The sequence below is a fragment of the Mugil cephalus genome, chromosome 20 (assembly GCF_022458985.1).
Source record: "Mugil cephalus isolate CIBA_MC_2020 chromosome 20, CIBA_Mcephalus_1.1, whole genome shotgun sequence".
Lineage (NCBI taxonomy): Eukaryota > Metazoa > Chordata > Actinopteri > Mugiliformes > Mugilidae > Mugil > Mugil cephalus.
The window spans coordinates 19040018-19067980 of NC_061789.1; the positions used below are offsets into that span (position 1 = coordinate 19040018).

At 43.4% G+C, this 27963-nt stretch overlaps 1 protein-coding gene across 1 annotated transcript; it reads left to right on the forward strand.

Annotated features, from left to right (window-relative positions):
- Positions 1–1195: 1195 nt before the first annotated feature.
- On the forward strand, positions 1196–27963 carry ngfra (nerve growth factor receptor a (TNFR superfamily, member 16)). The gene is made up of 6 exons (XM_047572449.1): positions 1196–1880; positions 4463–4625; positions 10918–11280; positions 18760–18994; positions 20245–20450; positions 24118–27963. The coding sequence occupies exons 1-6, from the start codon at positions 1842–1844 to the stop codon at positions 24168–24170; spliced, it is 1059 nt and encodes a 352-aa protein (XP_047428405.1). The 5' UTR covers positions 1196–1841; the 3' UTR covers positions 24171–27963.

Sequence of the window (27963 nt, forward strand, 5' to 3'; positions counted from 1 at the left end):
GTGGAGGAGGTAGAGGTGTACGAGTCAGAATCACTGTAGAAAAAAGAAAAAAAAGATTGGAAGGCAAATAAACTAATAACTGCTTCATTGCCACACTGTCTTGGATCAATATCCATCAACACTGGTTTTCCTTAAGTGTAAAGCCTAAGTACGTCAATGAGCACCAAACACAATTACAATGCTTAAAGGTGCATTAGTGGTTTTGGAGTGGTCTTGACAAATTTAGTATCATCTTAACAAAAAAAAAAACAAAAAAAAAAAAATGCTGTTCATAATGGAATAATATGATAAAATTACAGCAAACCTCAACATGTTCACCACGTTTCCAGATATGTGCGTCAGATTACAGCGTATCTATCTCAAATGTAAGTGTTGTATACCATATGATGCCTGAATGAAACGAGGACGAGTTTAAATATATTAACGTTAGAGCACCAGATGCACATGAACAGTCTAAACCCAGCACACTTCAAACACACACAGTCCAGAATGATACATTTAAAAGCTACATCCAGGGATCATGGAGCCTTTGTTTCCACAGAGCACAGACTTCATGCTTCACAAAACACGGGCTTGGTGAAGAGACTTTCTCTTCGGGGAAGAACAAGCTCATCTTTCATTGTTAAGCTCAAGATCGTCACAGAGGATGAGCCGCTGCTGACCTGAGCTCGGCTGAGTCGCCCTCTTGTGGTCCACCAGGATCACGCGCACTGAAGTGCATCTGACGCTGGCCGATGGGACCACGTTGGGAGCCAGAGGCTGCACTGCTGCAACATAGTCACGATATATGCTAAAATCTATACAGTAAGAGAAAACCAGAAACGCTTGCACTGCTTTGTGTTGACCCACTAGTTTGGAGAGATATGAGGACTTTGTGGTAGTCTTGTTTTGAAGTACACTCAAAAGGAAGGTGTTTCTAATATAGTGGCCTCCTCGTTTACATACATTGACATTAGAAACACACTAACGTGATTCCATCAAGCGATGCTACAGCAATGCTAGAAATTATGGTGCAGTCTTGGGTGCAGTGGCAAAAACAATAACAAAGAAAGAAAAATGATACAGTTCAGTGGTTTGCATGCACTGCATAGGCAAAAGTGGACCTTTAGACCTATAAAAAAATAAAAAATAAATAAAAAAAGAAATGGCCATGTCCACATACTTTTGACACGTCGTATATAAGAATCAGAAGGGAAATCTGAATGTGCCAGAATGTGACATTACTTTCAATGAATCGTACCTAACGAGAGACTAAAGGGGAGGGGAGGGTGGTGGTTGGGAGAGAGAGAGAGACAATGGGACAAAGTACGAAAGAAATAAGGAGAGAGAGAGAAATAAAGAGAGAGAGAGAGAGAGAAATAGAGCGAGAGAGAGAGAGAGAGGGAGAGGAGCAGGTTGCACTGCAGAAGTATCAGGGGTAATAAACCGGAGGGTGGACGTGCCCCTCTGCTCTTCTCTCTCGCCTCCTCCGCAGTGCACTTGCAGCTGAGCAGTACTCTGGACAGGACGGTTTCCCCCCCATCTCCTCTTCATCATCTTCTCCCTCTCTCTCCCCCCCTCTCTCTCTCTCCTCTGACTGTGTTGTTGAGGTCGTGAGTAACAGTGGAGGTGTCGAGGAGGGGGCACCGGCACTTGCGTCTGACTCCAGTTTCGGAGGTCCCGGACAGACGCGTAATGGTGCGGATTCATTGAGAAAAAAAAAGAGAGAAAAAAAAAGAAAGAAAAAAACCCGCGCCGCTGGAATTAAAATGAGCACTCCTGCTGAGCGGCTCTCCTCCTCCACATAGCGCTGCCTTCTCTGCACTACATCTGTTTTATGTGACTTGAGCAGACGAAGCAGGATGACTACTACCTTATCGCTCGTGATTTTGTGCGCACTGGTAAGTTGTCTTTCCTGCGACTAACGTTCCTTTCTTGTTGCTCTAATACTGTAAATAGGCTCCAATGGACCTTACGCACTTTTTCCTCTGGTCTTTTGAAGGGTTCCCATTCCCTGTGACTTTTCACTGCACCTGTAATGCGTATGGTAGCTGAGTTTGTGTCAAAATTTTCCCACCTCGCTTCATGATTCTGCCTTAGTGGTGATATTTTTCATCTCTTTGGTGGCATTTATAATAAACCTTGAAATATTTGGAACGCAGTTTTAACATGTGCCATATTGTTGCTGTGTTGTTTCCCTTTGAAACTCCCATATTAAATGACTCATTTGATATTTCCCCGTTAAACCTGCTAGCGCTGACTGTAGTTTGGATTTGCAAATGATATTGTGTTACACTCTAATCAGCCCTGCACACATGCCTCTGCATGCACACTCATACCTTCCTGGTTTTCACTTAGTGAGCAAAAGTTAAGACAGTGCTGCTGGGATTTGATTCTGGAGTTTTTTTTTGCTGCACACTTGGCTGTATCCAGACATCCAGGAGCGATCTGCTGGCAGCCTTGACTCACACTTTAATAGCATTAATTAGTAAAAGTAATTTATTCATTCTTTCTAGTGCAATTTCTGCATATTTGGGGTCTTACATTGGGAAAGATGCTGATTCATTAAATCTGTATCCGACACGAGCTTAAATGATCTGCTTTGTCGCATAAAACGGTAGGCTCTTTTGGTGATATGAAAAAGTTGATTACGGGAGACAGTAAAGAGCAGAAGGCACATCCTCCCGGCACTCTGGTATGTCCACAGCAGCTGGTCTAATTGGGCTGTGCAGCTCAGTCATCATGTGAACAGCCTTAGATGTGAGGGGACACTCTGTTATGACAGCTGGTTGAAAGGGTGGCGACGGTCGGGTGCACTTTGGTAGAATTAAATTTGGAAATAAACTCGGAAATTGACCATGAAATTGGAGGGAGTACAAACCAAGCATGTTGTAGCTGTGTCACTGTACATCCATGTGTGTGTGTGTGTGTATATGCATGTTCCTGCTGCCTGCGAGCAAATGCTCCACTGAACTCGGAATTAATCTTTGTTTTAGTTGAGTGGAATTCCAGAGATATGTCATAGAAGGAGAGGGAGCTGGTGGAGCAGTCAGGGACATAAATCCACTGCAAGTGGGGATGTCTTTTAAGGTTTGAGAGCTTCCAGAGTTCATAAATGGGAGCTCTGACAACATATTTAAAAAAAAAAAAAATAAAAAAAATGTTGAGATAAGAAGCTGTAAAGTCATGAGAAATGAGGAGGATGAAAATGCGCCTGGAAAGCAAAAAGTAAAATGACAGAAGGAGGGGAATATTTAGCAAGGAAAAGAAGAGATGAGAGCTGGCCGCTCAGTACATCTGTTTCTGAATGAAAGCAGGGACAGCAGGGAGGGGAGGGCCGAGGAGCAAATAATGACAGTAAGAGAGAAGGACTGAACCCATGTCTCTGCAAATGTGAATTAAGTGGAAATGAGCTATTGCACGTTACATAATACAAGCCACAGGACATGAAAGTGATTTGGACCTTCTTTGTTCTAAAATGACTGGATATATTCTTTTCATTTAACATTGTTGTATACACACACCAGCAGAACTGAACAAGCCTCAGTACTTTTGCCAGTAAGGCTGCGTGGCATTTGTGTTAGAGAGGACTGGAAGAATGCAGCCAGAGAGGGAGGGTGGTGATAACTGGAGTAGATTAGACATATTAGACAATGGATGAGAGAGATGAAAGCATCGTGCGTGGAAGAAATTTAAACCAACTGGTAGATATTAATGTGTTAGGAAGGAGCAACTCTAATGTACTTAGAGTGCAAAGTCCCCGTGCTTTAATGTGGCCATATGTTATTAAAACATGCTTCTGATCACCTGAGCTGTGGACACACTGTCACAGTACAGGGACTCATCCCCCTTTTGGTAAATGGTATGGCAAATGTGACAGGTGGTGATGAGGATGGATTTAAACTTTAATGTGATGAATGACGTTCAGTAGAAAGAAGATAGAGAGCGTTTCATTGAGATTTTCTCACAGGTATAAAAGTGCAAGCCTGTTTGTGTGTGTGTGTGTGTGTGTGTGTGTGTGTGTGTGTGTGTGTGTGTGTGTGTGTGAGAGTGTGTGTGTGTGTGCGCCAGTGGTGAGCGGAAGCGGAGGCTGACATTCACAGCAACTCTCACCTTTAGACTATAATTAGGACAGGCATGTGTATAATGGCGTGCACATATGATTTTACGGTAACTGCCTCGACTAAAGCAGAAGTCAGAAGTTTACTATTAGAGTTGATGTGCCTTTAGGGGAGCTATTAAGGCTGTTAGATGACTCCCTCGCTCAGTGTGTCTAATACAGGCGGAAACAACATGATTTATGATGAATTCTGATAGCGGTTAGGTTCGGGGTACAGGTTGGACACCTGGCAGCAATTTTCATCAATTTGTTGTGCTGTTTAAGCCGCGGTGGCTCTGCGCTGCGCCTTTGTGTGTGCGTGGACTTTTTCCTCTCTTCCGCGTTGCTGCTCTAATATACTGCACCTCTGTCCCGGTGTGACAGGTGGCATTAGCGCTGGCCTCTAAAACGGAGCGCGTCGTGCAGCTCCCCTGTGACTCCGGCCAGTACACCAGAAGTGGAGAATGCTGCAACGAGTGTCCACCTGGAGAGGGGGTGGTGAAGAAATGCGGCGCCACTCAGACCGTCTGCGCCCAGTGTTTGGACAGTGAGTATAGGTTTGCCCCTTCATGGTGCATGCACGAACACTGAATTCATTGAAATAACTTAATGCAATTAAAAATGTCCTTGTGTTGACACTGAGGATGGCATGTTACTGCAACTTGATTAAATACTGCAGAAATCTGTTAATGATTATTCATTGCAGAAGAAGTATAACTTCAACATTTACTCTGTAAAAAAGTAAAATAATTGTGATTTATTTCAAGTACTTACGAAAAACACAACATATACATGTAGAAAAGCTCATACTAGAAGACTGCGCTTAAGTTTTATAGAAAACCGCCTTTTAAGTTTTTGCTACGGTCCCTATTTTGTGAAATACGTGTCCCTCCAGAAAACACAAACCTCTCTGTCAGTTGTTTTCATCCAACGGGTCAGGTTCAAACTGATTTTTATTGCAGTGGCTTCCAATTGCTGAACCCCCTTGTTAATGGAATGTAACTTTTCACCCCAAAATGTGAAAACATGACTTTGCAGAAACTCCACTTCCTGAATTGTGTCAGATGTAAGAGGATTAAACTCAATCTGGAAAGAATCCTGATCAAACATACGCTCATGCAAGCATACAGCTGTACAGCTGCACAACGTCACCGGCAGCATGCAGAGACTCTCACCTGATTAATGCAATGCGTCGGCTCTTACATCATCTTATTTATACACCCACATAGAGTCTTTTTGGCCCTTAATGGAGCTCGGGCTCTGAACTCAAACAAAAAGATCGTCAAAGCCAAAACAAACTGCCATTATTCAATTTGTGCATTTGTACAAAGTGTATGATTTGCCTTTGTCAAGTGTCCTGAGAAATAAGGCAAAAAATTCATATGTTTGATGCTGGTAAGTGGGTCCAAATGTGTCCGCTTGCGGCTCGACTCAGGCTGTGAACCATTAGCACAGACCAGAGTTGGGAGAGATGCCAACGTAACAGCAACACGATGAAGAGAAGAAGCAACACTGCAAACAAATGCCTTGATGCAGAGGCCTCATTGCCATTTCAGATATAGGTGGTGTGTAGCTTTGTCAGCACTCTAAGTAAACTTCAAACTATAGGTTACAAGTGAAGCAGCTGGGAAAGCCGCAGAATCGACTGATTGCATTAATCCAACACGGCAACATGTAAACACACTCAAATCCTGCCTGCAGGAAGAAGAACTGCTGAGTCAACACCTTAATCTTCAACTGTGCAATGCTGAACCCAATGATATCAAGAGGATGGAATTATTAAATATTGAAAGAATGCATGGAGAAGAGAGAAAAAGCGCTTTTTGTACACAAAAATGACCATTTTCACTCCTGCAAGGTTGCTGTTGTTTCTTGGCCCAAGTACCCCAAGAGCTATTGCAATGCCTTCAAGGGACAGGGAGTCATTTCTAGAGAGCGGCAGTGCCACTGGGGAAAAGAAAAGAAAAGAAAAAAAGGCACAAAATAGCAGGAGTCAAACCAACTCTGTCAAACAAATTCAATGTCAGAAAAGCAGGGGCATGAAATCGACAGAAATGGACCACTGCGCAAAAATGAAGGAGACCTAAAGTGGATTTCTCTAGGTTTTGAGTCAACATTGTTAAGAATCCGGAGCAGAATAATTGATAGTCAATGGCTTTGATGGGCCGGAATGGGAAATCGTCTGAATGGTGTCTGGAGTCCACGGAGAAACATGCCTGGACTTTGTCTTTGCTTTGATGTCATGAGGAATTCGCGTCTTACTCCTTTTCATTCCGGCAGACAATGTGTAAGACGTTAAACTGCAGCTCAGTCTGGTGGGCTGGCACTCTTTTTTTTTTTTTTTTATATTCACTCCGTCATCTGCAGCCCTTCAACACCAGCAAATCCTAGCGACTCTCGTCGTGTCTCCCTTTCCCTCCTGTACTCACTTTTCTCAGCCAGCATCACTCGCCCCCTCCTCCTCCCTGGTGCTATGACTCATCGTCTGTATTAGCGGATAAAATGGTATTAGAGAGCCAGGCACCAAAGGGCACGATCTGCTCATTTATCATGCATACTGTTACATCAATGCATCTTTACTCATTTGATCCAGCTAATTAAACCATATTGAAAAGCTTATTGTGCCTCTAACAGTGAACAATTATCTTACTCGGCAGTACAGGAACAGCATACACTGCTGATAAACACTCAACAATTAAACCCAAATACCCAGGAGGTTAAACTCAATTTCCGGTACGGGGGCATTTTCTTATATTTCAATATTGTTTGTGTAGGAGATAAAATCTTAATGTGCCTGAGGCCTACAGGAGCTCAAAGCAAGTCCGGGGGGAGTTGATATCGAGGTTAGAGGCTAAAACACCGGCCTTACCTGAAAAAGTAACAGCATAAATACATTTTCTAAAGTGCAAAAATGAATAATTGAACAGCGAAATTCAACACATCCATTTCCTGTTCCGCGGTAAATACGGGCAAATCCGTATTTACCGTGACCACCCTTTAATTTTTCCCACTTCCTGTCCCCCTCCCTCTCTCCCCACGGTGTCCAGGTCCCAGCTCGGGATGAGTGCCAGCGTCAGCAGCACTGAAATATTTATCAGTCTCCTCCACTTTTCCCAACTGTCATGGGAGACAAAACAGCCAGACCTGCCTTCCTCACTTAGTGAACCATTCAGGAAACCTTGCCCTGCAAACCGACTGAAGATCTGAGAGAAAGCAGGCGAAGCCTCGAGAGCCAATGCAGAATTTAAGAAGAGCCCTGCTGGCCGACTAGATAGGGGCTCACTGGGGATTCACTCAGGAAAGAAAGTAGAATCACAGCCGCATCTGGTGAGTGCACAACCAGACTATCAAGATTTGCTTCCAACTTTGGAACAAGAAAGGGGAAATGGAAATTTTCTGTGGCCTTGGTTGAGGGAACGTCTTCTGTACAGAGCACCTGAACAAGGCAACATTATTAGGTCCAGGATGCGGCAGTGAATGTTGATTGTTAAATTACACCGTGACTTCTTTTGGTCTTGTAATAATAATATCCTAAAACACCTGTTTCGAATCCGGAGGGAAGCTAAGTGGACCAGCGAAGCGGGGTGATAATTGAAGACAGATACGTCTCATGTTTAAAAAGACAAATAAAGTCGTCACGCAGCTTTCCAACTGTTGATAATTTATCCACAGCCAGCAGGGGGTCAGCGGTTCATGTGGGACAAAAGGAGCTGAACCGTGGACCCTGACATTCTGTGGAGCGAGTGAAATGTCCAGCCTCGCTAAAAGCTTACACCTAAAGTGCTGATTGTGAAGATCACCGAGCAGCGTCAAGGCCGTCCACGGCTACATTATTGATGACACTAATGGGACCGAAGCACATCAGTGGTAGAAGGTGGGTGGGTGGGTGGGGGGGGGTCTTCGTGGGCTGAAGTGGCACGTTGTAAGTGCAAAACGACCCCGTTCACAATCTCCTTTCACCATCAACCGTCTTTACAGCAAAACATGAGCTGCGCTGACCATCGCTCAACTGGGGACAATTACAAAGACGGTCATATTTTATTAAAGGAGGCACTCCCATCCTAATTCTTGTTGGCCTTTAACTTTCCTCCTTTAGCCTCCAGATGAACGCGCCGGTAACATAAATTAGACACATGCGAGCCACACGCAACTCTTTTCTGCGCCTGCTGAACACTGGCGGCATATGGTCGCGTTTAGACATGTTTACGCGCAAGGCCTGCGAGAAGGGCTCATGCATGCGAGTTAAAATTAGCAAGGAAGCCTGTGGGATAATTGAAATGAATGAGGAGGAGAGGTTTACCGGTTGAGCCTGGCTGCAAAGAAAACAAAAGCTTCCAGCTCGCAAATTCGAGTAATGGTTTACCGTGGAGGTCTGCTGTACGTCTGGCCCTGGACTGTTCACCCAGTGTCACTCTCCTCTATCACTTCTGCCTCCAGACAGTAATGAGAGCGAGGGGTGATGACAGATACAAGAGGAAAAAAACAACAAAACAAAACACAGAATTTGATGAATTTGTCTGAGGAGGGAACTGACTTTGCCCGACTTCCCCTGAACCTTCCCCTACATCAGCGCTTCCTCAACACTTTGATCACTAAATCATGTTTTCCACTTTGGACTCCGAGTACCAGACCTCCCTGAAAGATTAGGTTTGATTGAGCAGTCGCAAGATTCATCCAAGCAAATCCAGCGTGTGGATCTGTCTTCCTGCCTACTCCCTACCTGTCTCTCTATCATTGGCTCCATCTGCTCCGCTCGGGTTGCCTGTATAATGCGACGGGGCCTCATAGTCGGCCTCTTAGCTCTGCTGCTGTTTACAAGGTGTTTAGAGCTTCAGCCGGTGCCAGTGTTTACTTGCCAGAGCCGCCTGCAACGCGAAAGCGAGCGCTGGGACGTTGCTGCAGGGCCTTTCACACTGACAATACGCCGTTGCTCAACGCGACTCCCGTCGAGCAGTTTTCTCATGGAAAGCGCGCACACACTCTCCGAAACATATGCATACACAGATAAGTCATGCGGTTTTATTTACGCTTCCATCCAGTCCCGAAGATTTATTTCGCCGCAAGACAAAGAGCGCTTAACCACTGGGGAGATTTGAACCAGTGTTAACTTGCTACATGCCTCATTGTGTCACATCAATAGTGGAGCAGGCCGTCTGCGGCGTTAATTAAACTGTTTACAGAGCTGTTTTGACGCGCATTCTTTTCTCATAATCTCATGTTCTGAAAGATTCGCGTTGGCTGGATGCATTCTAAACTTCCAGCTTCCATGTGCTTGGTGAATGCAGCACAGGTTCAAACTCTTGCAAGGTGACCGCTCTCGTGTTAAGCAAAAAAAAGAAAAAGAAAAAAGAAGCTAAAATGGGATTCTGAGAACAGTGAAGCAGCCTGTGTAATGAATCTGAGCATGTTTTTTCACTCCGTCAGCCTCTCTACTCTACTCGCATCTCATTCAACCACTAAAACACACTCATATGGCACACAAACACGCTGCCTCTCATTGTATGCATAATTCAGCAGGCATCCAATTATATCTGAAAATAACTCTATATGAACATGCAATATTAATAGATTACGTCGTGCCCTTAGGAACTCTCAGTGTAAGAATAAGCTAATTGGAGGTCACTCCTGTCCTCAGTGAGGAACTCTCCCAAATCCTCCCGACACCGAATGTTCCTGGAGAGCAAATCTGAAGTGTTTGAAGTAATTGAAAAGCAGCAGGCAATCAGTCACCGCGGCTTTTATCTCATCTGTTCAGCAATGTTCTCCACAACTCAGCTGTGGTCTTTTTTTCTTTTCTTTTTTTTCCTTCCACAGCCCTTAAAAAAATCAATAATGCAATGAAGTTGTGCATTAAAATGAACGTCTCTTTCATTCACGCATTGATTTTTATTTTTTATTTATTTTTTTCTGTTGACATCCTACCACAGATGGGACACGGTCAATTGGCAGGTCAACATTCGTTCATCTCAGCAGACCCTGCGAAGGTTTAGCTCATGTCCGACACCAATCAGAACTAACACTAATCCTTTTAGCCGTACTAGCGCCGTGTTGCTCTACTAATGATGGGGTCATTTCAGCATTTTTTCTAAGACTTAAGTATCCCAGTAAGGTCAGATTTCAATGAAACTTTGTGCAGACCTTTATGGTTGCCAGAATTTTGACCCCTGACAAATCTGGAAATCCCTTTACCTGCAGAAATAAGGCCATTCTCATCAGCCTAAAGTGACATGATCAGCAGTCTGACACTTGTCATCTAACTTTGAAACCACTTAATGTGTTTTAACTGAACAGTTTCTTCAACTTTCAGTTGATACCATCCTCCCTCTGAAGATACATGTCAAAGACATTAGGTCAAATACTTTTTGGTTCTCCAAGGTAACTTCATCTACACCAGCTAACCAAGACAATTTATTCAGAATCTAGAGCGTTGAGATTCAACAAAGGTATAGCGAACTTTAAGAGATGTGTCTTTGGGGTAAGCGTGTTGATGCACCCTCACTTCACTCACTGTGTATGACAGAGATTAAAGCAGTTTACTCAGCAGAGCACAAACACATTGAGATCGATATCATAATGAGCGCAGCAGGCTTTTGACTCGCTCCCCTACAAGAGCACCTTTCTTGTCCCGGAGCACAAATCACTAAGAGCCCAGTGGATCAATGTGTCCTTCCTTCTAATGAATGTGCAGTAAACATGATTAATGTCATTATACTCACTGTTTATCTCCCTGTTTATCTCCTCATATTTCCTGCTCTCTCCATCTCCTACTCTTTGCCCCCTCTCCTATTTCCTCCTTTCTCCACCTTTTCGTCTCCTTCCACCTGTCCTCTGATGCGCAGGTGAGACCTTCTCAGAGAACTACAGCCTCACAGAGCAGTGCAGGCCGTGCACCGAGTGCACCGGCTTGATGCGAATGGAGACGCCCTGCACTGACTCCAACGACGCCAAGTGCATCTGTAACTACAACTACTACTTCAACGGGGCGGCCGGCCGCTGCGAGCCGTGCACGGTGTGTCCGGTGGGACAGGGCGTGTACACTCGCTGCGATCATGATCACGACACGGTGTGTGAGGAGTGCGTGGATGAGACCTTCTCTGACCGGGAAAGCTCCATCGAACCCTGCCTGCCCTGCACCATCTGTGACGAGGGCATCGAGATACAGATGGCTGATTGCACACCGTCCAGTGACTCTATCTGCCATAGTAAGACACACTCTTTATTTGCTTTCACACATTGTTAAATTAAAGACAGTGATCAGCCACAACATTAAAACCACCTTCCTTATATTGTGTAGGTCTACCTTGTGCCTCCAATACAGTTGTAACTCATCAGAGGATGGACATGTGTCTTCTGAGGGTGTCCTGTGGTGTCTGGCAACAGGATGTTGTTAGTGGGGGGGGGGGGTTCTAAACAACTGGTATGTGTTTGAGCAGAGCTGTCTCAAGAAGGAATTAAGATGTAATTTAGTCTGAAAACAGAGTGTGTTGCCTTTTTGATATTTGGACAGATATGTCCTTACCCCTGTGTTTAGTTTGTTACTCAACAAATTTAACCAATTAGCAGAGTGAACATTCTCACATGGCTTAAGAGTTTACATTTCAAGAGGGACACCCAAGAAGAATGCAACAGGTTTAGCCAGTACCACAACAGTCGCCTTGTATTAGATGTGAAAGTACAAGAGACTAAAAAGAGCACCTCCAGGCCACAAACTGCACGGTAGCTGCAAGTCATTCCAAAGCAACACTGGAAGCATCACATCTGTATCAATCACATTTGAACAAGCCAGCAGGGGCGACTTCCACATGTGTCTCTGGGAACAAGTGTGGTCAGAGGTTGGTCCCGTTCAGATTTTCAACAGCGGGAAGTTGAAAGTTTTAGTGTTAAAAGGTCAAGGCCGATGGAAGTGTCAACACACGGCGAATGAATAATCTGCTCTCCCACCAAACGGAAGCCAAGAAGCAGAGAAGCAGAGTGGAGCTACTTGTATCCAAGAGGGAAGGCAGCGTATACCATAGGAAGCTGTAAATTCACTTGGGTTAGACAAGGCGAGAAATCGACCTCATCGCGGGGTCACAAGGCTTCAGTCTGGGGGGTAAAATGTCTTTGGTGGCATCGTTCTTAATTTCGTAGGTTAGTATCGGTGTTTCTTTTTTAAATACAGTTACAAATGAGCGCAATTCTCAACAACGTCAGTGTGCACAACAAAAACAGCCCTTTCCCAAAAATGATTTCAGAAGAACTTTGTGGTTCTGGTTTGTTCCTAGGAACTGCTCTTCTCGTATCTTGTGGTTGTTCTAATGCAAACTTTGGCCAGAGAGGCATGTTAGCTGTGGAGTGATTAAATGCTTCTGAGAAAGCTCTTAATATGTGGAGCACTGACTAATGCCGTTGTGAACGTTATCATTTCTAAATGAACATTTTATGGGCAGCTTAAATGCTGAGCAGGAACAAATAACACAGCTTGGCTAAAATTTCATAGATGTAATAGGGGACTTTCGATCTACTGAGTTAATGAACCTCAAATATCTGTCAACACCTTGTTGTTGCACAGTGATACAAAGTCTCTTTTAACAGACTATTATAGCGTTGACAGGCAGTGGATAAATGGACAGGGGAAAGATAAGAGCCAGAAAGGTAGATAAGAAGGAGACTGGCTAATAACAGAGATAATGACTTAACACCTTTCCTTCCACGGGTACCAGACACCATTAGAGGTGCTACATTTAGCCTTTTATTATCAATAAATCCTCACCAGAGTAAATTTGAAGGCAAACAAGACCGTTCAAAATGTGGCCTCTCATGTGGATGCTCATTTTAAAGTATTTGCCACCAGTTCAGATTAGAGATTCCATTGTGGCGCAGAAATCAGAATCAGAATTGTTAACACATAAAAAGGAATTTGTTGTGGTGGTTGGCGCAATAAAGATAAATGTAAGCCAGGAAAGGAAAAATAGAAAAACAAAAAAATGCCATAAAACGGTGTAAAGATATTTATTGCTCCTTGATAATGAGCTAGACATTCTTGATCAAGAAGGTCACCGGCAGGTTGATGTTAATGGGAGTTTTGTGGTGAAGTCTTGCTGTTCTTGGATGGATGTAACCATCTGCCAACCACTGACCATGGTGAACATCATACCTGATTATGTTAGCACTGTCATTGTGAGCATGTTAGCTGGCTGGCATCAGTTCAGACCATGTCAAATGGTGGAGGAAGTAGAAAGATGATTTAAACATACCCTTAGAAAGGAAATCACAAAGAAGTGCAAAAAAGGTTGTTGTAGAATTCAAATTTTCTAAAAAAAATGTAATAGAAACTTGACAGAAAATTCAATGTTTTTAACCCGGATTCCGTAAAATGCACAGTAATGTAGTCTCGCCACAACTGATGGAGGAAGCAATGGCCACAAACCTTGAGATTAACTTTACAAGACCGGCAGCCATTAAAAACTGCCAACACAGCATATGCCCCTTTGATATATTCTAGATATATCTGCTGAACAGGAGACCACAATACAGTCTTTTGCTGCCTGTGCCGCTTTTGCCCACCCAGGCAGCTCAACTCTGACCTGAGTCACCCAGGCTGATGCCACTCTAACAGCAGTAATGGCGGGGACTGGAGATGGCACGATAAATGACCTTATGAGATGTCTGTTTGAAAGAGGAGCCCTGTCAAATAGCACCAATATGCCTGTGGGGAACAGCTGCAGTCACATGTGGTCGTGATGATGTTTCCAGGCCGTCCACGGTGGTCTGATGACTCTTACGTGCAGATATATTTTCTGCAGCAAACAGGAAGCTGCGCCTCTGCAAATCTCATCATGTCCGCAGATATTCTTTGTGATTTTTATTTTTATTCTATTTTTTGAATTCGCATATTGCTGGCTTTTTCAATCTTATCAAGATAGTAAAGAAGATGCGAGCGTCGGATTTTCAAATTCCCAAATCCCCATCTCATATCCAGCTGTCACCAAGTGTCAATTACACGATACAATGACAGGGGCAGAAAGAGAGAAGGGAAGAAACAGAGATGAAAACAGACAGAGAGAGCTGCAGCATATGTGCTGTGCTGGTATTCTATGCTGAGGGGTCGATATGAGTCCTGGGATTTCTTCTGCTCATGCTCAGGTTTCGCTGAGTGACCTCTATAAGCACCTACACTCGACTGCAGGACACACACACACAAAGCCGAGTCCTCTCCATCTTCAGGCACACAAACACTTTTTATGAGTATCCAAAATCAATACAGCGGATAACAGGCCAACGCGGCACATGCATGCTTTTTCGGCCTGCCAAGTGCAATTTAACTTCCACGTTTTTCATTAAACTCCGGACACCGCACATGTGTGAACCCCTTTGATCTGAAATTGAAAACTTTACTTGCATCTTTCACGGAAGACGTGTCCGTCCGTTCTGGCCTTAGCCTCGCCGAAATATGTCCCTCAGCCATCAGTGGGTTCAAACTGAATTAGCTGAGCATGTGTTTGAGTGTTTGTGCCCGGGAAAAAGAGAGGGGAAGATTGAAAACACAGATAAAGGCAGAATTCTTTTATCACTCTCTCTCCTTTCCCTCTCTCTATCTTCCCACAGTGGCCCTCGAGTGGCTGGGCTAGCGGAGTGGTGGAAGGTGGCCAGTGTGCATTCAGTGCCTTCACCGCTGCAGTATAATTACTCCTGCTAATCAGAGCACTTTACAGCAGCTCCTCTGTTCATCTGCACCCCCTCCTCACTCCCTTCTAACACTCCGGCTCTCTGTCTGCCCTCCCCTCCGCTCTTCCTATTAACCTTCCCTAACCGAAGACAGAGCGCTCACTTGAATAATTTGTAGTACGTGTGTGTGTGATGGATGTGTGCACGCCAGGCAATTGAGATAGAGGCTGAGCAGAGACAGAGGGAGAGTGTTTGGTGGCAGATAAAGAGGTCATTGTACATGTGCTGCGTCTGATAGTTGCGCATCTCCACCCTGAACTGGCAGCAGCCGAGATATCAACCTCTGCACAAGACCGTGGGGTTAACTTCACTGTAAAGACCTCAGTGGCTCATAAAAATTATCTTTCTTTTTTTTGTACGTCCTCTTGTCCACACCCCACTAATAAACACATCTCCCTGTTCACACAGCCCTATGCTCATAAAATCCCGGTCCAGTTTTATTTTGTTTCAAGTATGTTTTAAAGCCACTGAAGCCAAAATGATATTGTTCAAGCTCCACTGCTGCCTTAAAGCTCCCACGCTGTTCCAGCTGTGGTATGCAGCCCCTCTGTGCTTCAGGTTTTGTCCTTTGGTCCACAGCCAGCTGTGTTTTCTTCCTCACTGCATAGAAACACAGTGCAAAAGGAAGTTTCAGTGAAGACGTAGGATGCTGTACTTCTAGCTCTCTGCCAGTGAAGCATAGTCCCATGAGAGTTGTCGCCTTGGCTCAGTATGAGAAAGACAATTTACAAAGAGTCCTGAGGTGCGACTGATGTACTATGTCTGCGAGGAAGGAGCATTCATTCAGCATTCATTGCACCAAAAAGCACTCACAGCAGTGCAGGATGACTGATAAGCTAGAGTGATGAAGGAAACCGTGTTAGGATTGCAACTTCTTTGAAAATCGTATGCAAGACCAGACTGTCCATACACTTTCACTCACTTTCACACCTTCAATTGACAATTTATTCTATTTGTGAGCTCGTGTTGCAATGCTAATACCATTAGCCAACCCTGCATTAGTCAGATGATGTATGACAGAGCTGAGGAAACCTGACTACATCCCGGGAAAGGTCAAGAAATGCATGTAATATAGACACCCATGTTCCACTCCTCCAAACGCTCCCTCCTTTTAGTGGGATCTGAATCAATAGCACCGCTTTAAATAGGCCTCAGCATTATTTCTGTGTTTCTAAGTATGGCACGCACATGTGCTATATTTTCTACCATTTCAGTAAACCAATACCCCCATGGGAGGTAGGATTGCCCTGTCATCACCACGCTGACAGACAGACCAATGTGGATTCCTAACGACAAACAGAAATGTCCACATAAGTTGTCAATCAAGATCCTGTCAGACTATTAAAGAGAGTAACTGTAAATTATGCAACAAATTAGGGTGGAGAAACTTGACTATTTGCCATGTCAGTGAAAAGAAAATATGTATGGTGACAGTCCACTAAATGTTCCTTTGCTTTTAGATACACCATGGTCACAACCAAGTATTGCATTTTTATTAAATTCAGAGGAAACACCCAGGATAAATAAGTTTGATTCTTTACTGTAAGTCCTCCTTTTTACTGTTCACAGACAACATATAAACCTTAAATGAACAGTTGATAAATTCATCAATAAGTGAGTCCCTTGAACTCCATAAGCGGAGGTTGGTGCATAAATAGATAATGACATAAAAAAAGCACATCACAATATACGAAAAATGTTCTATAAATTGATCATGATGTAATATAAACATTGATCTTTTTTCTATTGTGCTTACAAAGGTGTACACTACGCGGCACCAGTTAACAGCCCTAAATATCATAATATGTGTGAAGTAGTAGGACCCCAAATTATTTGTGATGTTATGTCCCAGACTTTGGCCTTGAAGGAAGCCTCGGGGGTCTCCACAGGGTTAATCCTGTGAGCGCTAGTACAAAGCTAATGAGGAGCAGCCTGAGGTTCTGCTGGGAATTATAGTCTCACATCTGAACAACGCTAAACATTCTCCATCCCAACCAGACAGATGAGCTCAGAGGCATTTTGGCTGGACAGGCCCTATCCTCGGCCAGCTATACCATGGCCCAAACAAAAGAATTATCTGAAGACGTCTCTGTGAACCTTTCTTCCAGCGTTGCTTCAAAAGATTTAGAAAGAAAAAAGCATGTGACAGGACAGTAGGAGAGCCTTGATGGATTGTGTTTTCAGAGCAAGTCGTGCCCATAGAGTGGGCATGGTGCTGCTGGAAGATTTGCAATTACACTGAATCATTAATGGAGCTCACAATAACAGAGGAAATAGGACAATTTCTGAAAATGACTTCTGTGATAGAAACCAGACTCATCCAGTAGCACAGTGCTTGACTTTTCTCTCTGGCCTCAGCAAAAGCTCGAATTGATGGCCTCCCTAAAGCCCCAGACTTTACTCTACATGCATCCATATGGCCTTAATGTCATGCAAGACGCAGAGATCACATGGATGGGTATGTAACGAGAACAGACCTGGCATGCAGGCCTCGAATCTGGTGTAGAGTGGGCTGGTGGTTGACATATATTTGCTTCCCTTGTTGAGGAACATTCCTTCTTTCTGCTCACAACAATTCAACCAGAACCCATCTGTGTATCAGAAACAGCTGCCACATGTGGTGGGGGTACGTGGTGACTGCATCCCAATACAAAAGCCTTCCTTAAGCCATACTAGTCACAACTTTTGAACTTGAATGAAACTGAAAGATGAATTAGAATAACTTAAAGTGATATGTGTTGGCAAATATTAAGGATGTGCCCTACCTTTCCTCCAAACATGAGGTAGAACTTTGTGCTCTGGAGTACCACTGAATGGATTATCTTTGAAATTGGTTGCAGATGTTCAAGTCCCTTGGGATGAACTGTAATAACTTCTGTTAATTTTTCATCAAGAGCCACAATCAAGCCAAAACTTGTCCATTACTTATTATCCAAATATCACTATTTGTATGTCATTGCCTTGGAAGGCAATGACATACAAATATGGAAGTTAGAACAGACCCCTTCATGGCCTACGTCTCTTTAACGTCACGTTGTTAGCTGGAGGCAAAACAGAGGGAAGCTAGAGGCGAACACTGTCACTTTCAACCATGAAAATGTCGTCTTGCTGTATTTTTTTGGTGCCAGAACCGAAAAATCAAAAACACTAACTTGACGTTTTGTCACATACCAGCCACTGACAGTCATAGACAACTTTGGTTTGGCTTTTGCAATATTAAGAATGGACTGGAGTAAGACAATCAACAATGGGCACACTTCTTATCATGTCATATTAATATAATAGTAATGTATCATCAGTTTCAGCCTGGGTAACATTATGAGTTAGAATAAATCATGGCTGAAATTACGTACAGTTAGTGCTTATTTGGGGGATTCTTGTTCTAACCACGAGCTAAGGCAACGCTATTTACATGTTTCAGGGGTGTCCAAGGAGAAGTTGCATTTACTTGTTACCCTCTACAGTGTTTCCACTTACTTCTTGTAATGTCTGTGTTGGAGAGGCTTCACTTAAAAAAAAGACAGACCAGACTTCGTCCCTTCTGTGTCCTCCTTTGGTCAAATCATTCATCCAGTGAGTGAGAGTGTAGGGGTCAGTGTATATAGTCCCATCAGTCAGTCAACTTTTTTAAATAACACTCATGGTCTCAGAGACTGAGTGTATTGGTATATTCTCCAAGATATGCGTTTTCCTTATCTATTTGTGCGAAAGCAGTCCACTCAAATATGCTAACTGCAGTTTACACGCTTAATTTACCAGCTTAATTTACAAGCTTGAGATGTTTGGCATCCAGTTAAGCCCCACCCCTCGAAAAACATCACATTGTTTACAAACTGTGAGGGGGTCTGTTGTCACTGTGAGCATGTTGAGCTTAGAACTGAGATAAAATAACATCTGTGCAGCCTTCTCAGAACTGCAAGCAATTTTTTTTGCATATTTCCTATCTTACAAATACGACCTTCTCTTCCTTGCAGATCCTTACGTGACTACTTATGCAACTACTACCTCTGATATGGATCTGGCTTCATCCTCCTTCCCCGACTTGTTACCCGACGTGTCTGATGGCCCATTCCCCAGAGAGACAACTACGTCCAGCTCCGGTTCTCCTCGCTTCCTTGGTCACGGCCTCAATGAAAACCTAATCCCCATCTACTGCTCAATCCTGGCTGCCGTGGTGGTGGGCCTGGTGGCTTATATCGTTTTTAAGAGGTCAGTTGGAAGAATAAAAAACAATGACAAGCTTCTCCTCAGCTACAATATAAAGTAGGACAGAAAGGGCGAGCATTGATGGAGATGGTGGTCTGGATGTTCCTTGCAGCAATCTATCGCTTTAGCACAGATTTTGCCCCAGCAACATCCATTCTAAAGAATGGCTGGTGAAATATGGTGCTGGTGTTGGAGGGGCTCTGACACAGTTCTGCTAAAACACCATAATGAGGGTTTCTTTAAAAAAAAAAATAAAAAACAACAACAAAACAACACTTAATGCATTACAGAGGTCACACACAAACACATTAGCAAGGACACACAACCGCACATGCAAGCACTCAGACAGACAGATACAAACCCGGCTAAAACACGTTTGAGGCAAGTAAACAAGCTCATTAGAGGCATTGATTGTTTGAAAAGTGCCAACCAGGGGGAAATGTGAGTGCCAGATTTATCAACACAATCACGCACACATCTGGCTGATACTCCTCCTGTACTCATTGTCAAGCTTAAACAGACTGTAGATCATGTGTATTTCTCCAAAGTATCTGTGGAAGCAGAGGTGTTAACTGTGCCACCCACTCCATAGCTCACAAGATAAGACTTTTCTGAATATTTAATTAGGATCCAATTGTAGTTTTAATTCTAATTCTTTGCAGTTACATGGCGCAATAAAATTTGGCCATGCATAAGCAACACACGTGTCCTTTATAATGGCAGTGAAGGCGGAGTTACATGAAGCTGTAGCTGGTTATCTAATCACTGACAGCCTAATGTGTTGTGTTCAGTGAGACTTCATGTTTCCAGCTGACTAACACCACCACATATTTTAAAAGGGTTATAATTTCGGCTGTTGGCCAAATGCACCATGATGCGCTATTATTGTGAGGCGTTTCCCTGGCAAAAAGTTAACAATTTATTATCAGTTAATGATCCATAATAAAGAGTTGGAAATGCATGTTTAACACTAAATGTGCTTTCCCCAACACATCCACTTAGGAGCTGGGCGGGCCAGTAAGTGAGGTTAGGTAATATATAATATAGGCCTTATAGTATAAGGCAATGAAGGAGGCTCATAATATCATCTCATAGAAGTCATAATATTTGAAGCTTAGAACAGTGTTTTGTCCCACTTTTATATTTTTGGATTTGGAAAGGCTTGAAAACTGCCTGTGAAATCTAAATATCCACAACTCAGACTGGATCACGAAGCTGAATCAGATCTTATCTGGCGTGCTTCTTCTCCACAGGTGGAATAGCTGCAAGCAGAACAAGCAGGCAGCTAACAACCGTGCAGCTACGAACAACCAGATGGTGACGCCGGAGGGAGAGAAGCTGCACAGCGACAGTGGCATCTCGGTGGACAGTCAGAGTCTGCATGAGCAGCAGCAGCAGCAGCAGGCCAAGGCTGAAGTCCAGGCTCAACCTTCCCACTCACACACTCAGGAACAGATAGGTATGGATGAAAAAAAAAAAAAAAATCTAATTCCAGTTTTTTTTTTTTTTTTTTGAACAACTTCCATCACAGCAAAATAGCACATTAATCTGACTCTGGCCTGATACATTCCTCCTTCACGCCATGTTCTCCATGTGCCAAGAAGAGTCATAATCCATCCAAACTTTTCTGGGGATTGAGATCTAAAACAATTTATCACCTCGTAGCAGGACTATGTGTTGCTGCCAAAAGCACATAGGTGAGACCAAATCATACATGCATGCATGATGTAAAGTCAACCATTAAACGAAAGTTTCTCTCTTAGTCAGCACATTTCATAAATGTATAGGCAGAGCATGTAACAGCATATGTCTGATCTATATTTGCCTTGTCGACTCTTACTACTGCTCTATATTTGTCTCTTGGGACCCGGGAAGTATTATGAGTCTAGGTCTTTAGGAATGATTTTGCCATGTAGTCTGGGAAGCCAGACAAACTCTAAAAGGTTTTGTAAGATGAACTCAGTAAATGATGTCTGGCTCAGACCCAACATTATGCACTTTAATGATCTATTATAAAGCAATTTACCATGTGCTTAATTTACTTCTTGTGGTGCAGTGCATTAGGAGAAAGACGCAGATGAAGTTTTTTTGTTTGTGACTGTTATCTGTCATTGCTGCATTAACTTAGATAACTTAAGAAAACCAAGAAATCCACTCACTAACTTATGCAATTCCAATTTTTGACTCATCTACAAGCCGTGTGGCTCCTTAAAAGCATACATCTTTCAAAACAGTTCATTATTTATGGTTTAATAAAGAGCAAATCTCACAAACCAACTGGGTAATTTGCTCTAGCGGGAGACAATTGTGCCGTATTTGGAGATTAATTGCAGCTTCAGATTAACACATATCACTGTACCACTGAATCCTTTCAGTGCATCAGTATGTGTGAACGTGGGGTTTTGTTCTCTGCCCAGCACTGCCAGTAAACACAAAGAGTGCGGCTATGCGCATGGTGGGGAATCTGCACTGAAAAGCCGAAGAAGGGAGGATAACCTTTAGACAGCACAATGAGACGTGACCTCTGTAGAACACAGTAAACCACCTTCCTTCAATACTCAAATAGCACTTACATTAGAGAGACTAGCATTCCCACTCGATCCATATACACATATACCCGATAGGCTTTTTACCTGAGGAGGAAGAAGTACAGCCATGATCTTGTTATTCATTCGGCCATTCCTGCTTCTCCCCCTGATTCATTTCATTTTTTCCTTCCTCTGCTTGTTGTGAAAGGGTTATATGGGGATAATGATGTGCTAACAAGGCAAACAGCTGACAAATCCTCCCTTGAACAATCCATGACACTGTGTCTTGTCTAGTATACCCATTACATTCTAATGAGGCTTGGGGAAAGCTTATTGTGTTTTGTTTGAGTGCCTCTTTCCATTCTCCACAAATGCAAAGCCCAATGTATGTCAAAGAAAAGAAGGAATTTCTTTTTGGAGGAGCAGCTTGGCATGGGTTCACTGAGAGGATGACTGCCTGCTAAACCCCCTCGCCTCTTTAACTGATTGGCTCATTAGCAGGTGTTACGAGATGGAACCCAGGCCTGGTCTCTCTGCCTTTCCCCAATCTCATGTAGCATGAGCGTTTAGCACGTGCTAATTGGCATTAGCGCAGTCTGCCGCAGCGGAAGCCATTAAAAAAAATGCACTTGTGCAGGGGGTGGTTGGTTCTCCCACAACCAACGGTGTTAAAAATGCAAAGGGGTGAGAATGTGCACAATAAATCCATTACAATTGCGGGGGGGTTCCTGTCTCCAATGAACCATATTTTACTGGCAGCTTAAGTAATGGAAACACCTCCACTGAAAATAAGTCAAATGAGCCTTTAAAGAGAAAAGCAGAGCAATGAAAATGTCCCTCTCTTTGACTGACAGCATGAGTCACCCGCTCGGGGTAAGACCTCCTACATGAAGGGTGCTTGCTTCATTTTTGTCTGCTCATCTACATTAAAAAGGAGCGTCTCTCCATGCGGCACCCCTCTTTGGCTGCCTGCTTCCCCTCCTCTAAATTGTGCATTTTTAATGTGTTTAAAAATTTAAAGATATTGCTCAACTGTGCAACCCTGTCCTGTGTTTCACCTCACAGTTTGATGGTCAAAAAACACACATCATGGTTATTGCAAAAATCTAGATTCACGAATATATTTTTTAAAAAAAACATGAAAAGTTTGAAAAATAATGTTTTTGGCATTGATGTAGCATTTTTTATTCATTTTATCTTTCAACTCATTCAATCCTCTTCCCCTGGACAGCTTGGACATGCTTTGACCAAAAATCTGTTCTCATGCACTGAAGTACACTATTTCACAATTTTTCTGTGAAGCATAGAAAAAGAGAGGAATTGTGAGAATGTCTAATGTTCAAATAATCGATTATGTTCTTTGGCAAAAAATAAATAAATAAATAAAAAATCTGTGTAGATGAAGGATTGTACAGTGTACATTATCTGTGTCCAGGGGCCCATTGGAAATAAATCTCTAAACGGAAAAGTAATAAAAACAGATTGTGAAACAAACAATTGCAGGAAAGTGAGGAGTGAGTATTACATTTTTGAAACTAGTAATAGGCTACCAGTCTCTTTAGCGTTTCCCTGGGAATTATGTGATTACCGTGAAGCCATCTAAAATTCCCAATCAGCAAATTTCAGTGTTTTTTTGTGGCTTGGCGTCCAGTCAGGATTGTCTCAATGTGCTGATTAGAAAAGAAAAGAAATAGCAAAGCTTTGCTGTGATTTCACATTTCAGATAGACCTGAACCGACTGGTTCAGTGGACGAAAGCACGTATTGATTCTTTGAATGAGGTTGGACTCCGTAAACCACTGACCAGCCATGTGGTTATTATTATCAACCCTGCCTCTGAAATGAGGGGCACCACCAGTTCAGAAACGGTCGGACTGAAACAGGAGCACAGGTGCCGCCGCCGTGTGTATGCCTGACCTAGTGTGTGTGGGTTATACATGATGGTGCGCTGGCTAGCATCAACATCTCTTTGCTCCGTCACTGATGATGCCTGAAGAGCCACTGTTTAAACAGGAAGGATGAGAGTGGAGTACGATGGACTACAGCCAACGCTGGAAAGAGTCAGAGCGTGAACACAGAAAGGACGCAGCACGTCTGGGGGCATTTAAAATAGCACTAAACATTTGGAGGAAAAGAAATATAGCGCTGGTCGACAAATGAATCCCCCCTCTCGAAAACGCTTTAAAATAAATCCTGTTGTATTGCACTTCTCTAAAGACGAGAAAAAACCCACTAGACTTGTGGGTCCTCTCAGAAACGCCTCCGCATTCCTGAGGTGTTTCCATGGCTTTCCTTCAATTGAGAACAGGTTAAGAGGTTTGTGGGAAAAGAGGGCATTTGTCTGCCATCCTCAACCAGCTAATGACTCCAATTTAACAAGTTTTAATGAGTGAGTGACACCACAGGGCCCCCTACAGGTATGAGTGTGACAATTTTTTTCTTTTTCTACAAATAAGGTCTTACTGTGTTTAGGTAGAGAGGAAATGACAGGGAGGCATTTGGTATTAGTCAGACTTGAAACGGGCTTAAAAAATGAACCACTGCTGAGTTTTCTTCCCACAGCCTGACATATTTCTGTTTACTCTCCATCTCTCTGCAGTGGTGAGGGTGGACGGGGACCCTGAGTCTGACTCTCCTCCCCCTGAGGTCTGAGGGAGACGATGAAGAGGAAGAGGAGGCATCAGAGAGGAAGACAGGGGCATGAGAGATGAGAGAGGGGACTTGAAACGTGGACCAAAACGAAGGCAGTGGGGGGGTGGCCACACAGAGAAAAAAAAAACTGACTCCGATTTGTATATGAAGTGGCCGCAGAGCAACAGCTTGACTTATACGGACCTCCCCGCACCTTTGGGACACAGTCTGACTCTTCATCCCCGGATATAGAGTCTAGCTCTGTCATACAGTGTGCCTGGACACAACCTCTACGGCAATATCAACCACTATCTGAACCATGTCACGCAGATTGTAGGTATATGCCAGTGCATCTTGTATTAAGTGACTCTTCCAGGCGTATGTCGTAATTCTCAGTAGCTGCCAGTTAGATCCTTCAGCCTTTCCTTTTATTTCTATGATCTCTTTACAGTTGACGTCTGTGCCTGGAATGTAAATTTCAGAAAGGTACTTGACTCTGTCCTCTTTCTCCTGTGCATCAAAGAGACCGGGGCATTTTTTTTTATATACTCCCACACCTTCCTCCTCCGTGAAATCCCATTCTCAGATAGTTCTCCGTCTCTCTCTCCATAGGATTCAGTCTATTAGGCCCCCGCTGCTATCGGCGACGCAAAAATCAGCGGGCGAGGCGTGAGTCACTCCCAACTTCTCCTAAAGTTCCTTATCTTTGTATTATTTCCATGCAGGTGCGATTCCCCTCATGTTGTCCCGTCTTATCTAGAACGCTCGTGTCACTGTTGCAAGTGACGCATATGTGGGAAGAGCTGATGATGAGCATGTAGTGCGCTTGTGTATTTTTCTTCCCCGAAACGCTTCGTCCCCAGTCTGACATCACCCCTTCACAGCGCGTCCAGGGGTTGTATTTCAGTGATTTCATGCTTATGATGTAACGCCACCGAATGTTTTTGTGGCCGGTTCGGCAGGTTGCCTCCACAGTCCTCCGTGGACGTGTCTGGATGCGCAACACCGGGGGGAACATCTCTGGACTGTGGAGCTCTGCTGACTCACTGCACGCCATCTGATGAGCAAAAAGATAAAACTGCTCGTATCAGCCGTGGTCACGCAACAGACTTTTCTGTGAATTTGGAACTGAAAAAAAAAACGACGAGAAATCCCATTCATAATAATTCACACTCACCGAGCGTAAAATTGAGGCAACCCCGAGAGGTGCACATTCATTTCACATTCCCCACAAACACCTCCGTCTTCACATGTTCCCCCTCGCTGTCTCGCGTACTACTCTGACTGTGTTATCGAGTCTGATAAACAGTGCTGAGGCACTAATGCTTCGTCGTTGGCGCTCGCGTCAAGACAGGGGCCATTAGGGAGACGTACTGACAGACAGGTAGTAATTACCTCAGGGTTTCAGCTTCATTTACACTCTGCCCCACTCTCATCTGGATTAATGATGTGCACGGCAAAGGGGTGACACGGCCCTCGCCAAAGCCTCAGTGTGACATTACGGATCTCTCATCCACCTCTGAGGTCACTGACATTTACTACATCGCCATGGTGATATAAAAGCACTTAGTCCAGGCTCACTTCTAGGGGTGAGTGCCACCTTTTATCACGGAGGGCCAGTTCATGTCGACCCCTCCTGCAGCTCACAGTGACTGCAAAGGCGGCGGACTTGGGAAGTAGAAGGAAGCATACTTATAGCCGAGCTTGACCGCACCGCTTTAGCATTCCCACAGGGCGCCTAAATATTCAGGTTCCCCCGTGTTGTGGTTTGACACAAAATGCAAGGAGATGATTTTTATATAAACAGTCTGTAGAGAGGAAAAGAGGTGGAGGCACAGAAACATAGGCTGGCATACCTACGATTTCAGAACGGTTTAGAAACATGTTAAATTAAAGGAAGTTTGTCAAGACATGGGTGAGAAGATTAATTCCATTCACAAGTTTGTGCGTTACATGTGAAGCTACTTCTGGCGAGCTACAGCTTAGCATAAAAACAGTAAGCGTAAAACAGTAAAAAGGATATAGCTCAGGGGTGTCAAACTCGTTTTATTCGAGGGGCCACATACATCCCAGTTTGATCTCAAAGAGGACGGACCTGTAACACAATAGCATATTAATCTACATATAATGACAACTCCCAACAATTTTCTGTTGTTTCAGTGCAAAGAAGTACATTATGAAAGTGTTTATTATTATTATTACATTTATTGAACTGCACTATTACAGAGCCTGTAATGAACAACCGGACATATCTTAAGAAAAACAAGTGAAGTTTCTGTTTAGTTCTAGGTGTCAGTGTTGCGTCCTACAAATATTATTTACATTTATTGGACAAACTTCAGTTAATGTCTTCAATTTATTTTTCCACTTAGGCAGTTTAGGCCAGATTAGACCCTCCTTTGACACCCGTGATATAGCTTCACCTTTGGTTTTGTCCAGAGTCTTAAACGTAAAACATGACTCACAGGAATTATTTGTCACTCCATTATCTCTGGATGACTGGAATTGATCTTCTCGTCTACTGTAACTTGAAAAGAAGATGCCGCGTGACGCTTCATTGGTCAGCCACACGGTCGCCGACACCTCAAGACAATTAAACCCCTCTCCTCTCCTTGATTCATAAGTCACTGCAGTGTAATGAGAGGAAACAAAAAAACACTGCTGTTGCTCACAGCCCCGCAACTGATGCGGTGCGGACATGTGATCACACACACACACTGACACAGACAATCCACTCCTGTGAGCTGGTGTGATCAATCCTGATCCCAGCTGTGGCAGCGACATTAAAAAAGACTTTGCTACAGTATGCGTACTCTGCTACAGTGTCCAGAGTGTTGGTTTAAAGATCCGGCAGTGCGCTCATGTACCAACTGAACCCACGTATTCCCTTTCTCCAGTGAGACACTCATTGTAAGAATGTACGACAAGACAGAAAAAATATGCAAGACACATTCAAGGATGAGGTTTAAGTTTGCTCCAACTGTTTTGTTGTGAATTTTTTTGTCTTTCCATATCCCGTTTGTTTGTCTTATGAATAGAATTACACTTTTGGAATGAATATTTTTTCTAACTGATGTTATTTTGTAGCACTTATTAGACGTAATATGAATGCACTCAAAGAGTGTACCACAGTTCAAGTGCCTGTGTACAGTGTCCAGCGTCTTTGAGTTGAAGTTTGACTTGTTTTTCCAGATTATTTTCAGTTTTTAAATCGGCGTTTCGTTCCACATTTTGAGAGTTAATGAAGGTTTTTCGTAAATCAAGGTCAGCACTATAGATGAACCTTGGAGACTCAAGCAAACTGTATACACTTGTCGCCTATATAGAGAGACTTACAGTACAAATAGGTCGCCATTGAACACACAGTGTCAGTGTATGTTAACATGCTATAAATAATGGCAATCAATAGGGTCATGTAGCATTATCTAAACATATACATGTCAACTAGGACTTTTACTCTAAAACTCATGTATTTGTCAATAACAGCTTTACTGTGCAGATGTTTGCATGTACAGTAAGTTTTATCACAAACCCCCATTTCAGAGGCAACCGGACATGTGATCTGCAGTAACGCTACATCCATGCGGAGGTTCACTGTGATTCTCTGTGATGTTATTACTTGATCCAGACAGTGCAGGAGTTGGTCCCAGAAAAGCTGAATGTCATCAGTTGTACACTACTAATGTAAAATGCATTGTGTAAATGTGAATTTCTTAGAGTTGATACAAGCTACCAGGATACTCTATAAAACTGTAAAAAAATGCGTGCAAGTGAAATCAACATCTATAGTAAAATAAACCGAGATGTCATTGCA

What these genes read in the sequence shown, in the direction of transcription:
- ngfra (XM_047572449.1), top strand. Translation starts at nt 1,842, where the DNA reads ATGACTACTACCTTATCGCTCGTGATTTTGTGCGCACTG. An exon ending in CTGCGCCCAGTGTTTGGACA is followed by an intron (nt 4,626 to 10,917) that starts GTGAGTATAGGT and finishes TCTGATGCGCAG; the next exon opens with GTGAGACCTTCTCAGAGAAC. An exon ending in GCTTATATCGTTTTTAAGAG is followed by an intron (nt 18,995 to 20,244) that starts GTCAGTTGGAAG and finishes TCTTCTCCACAG; the next exon opens with GTGGAATAGCTGCAAGCAGA.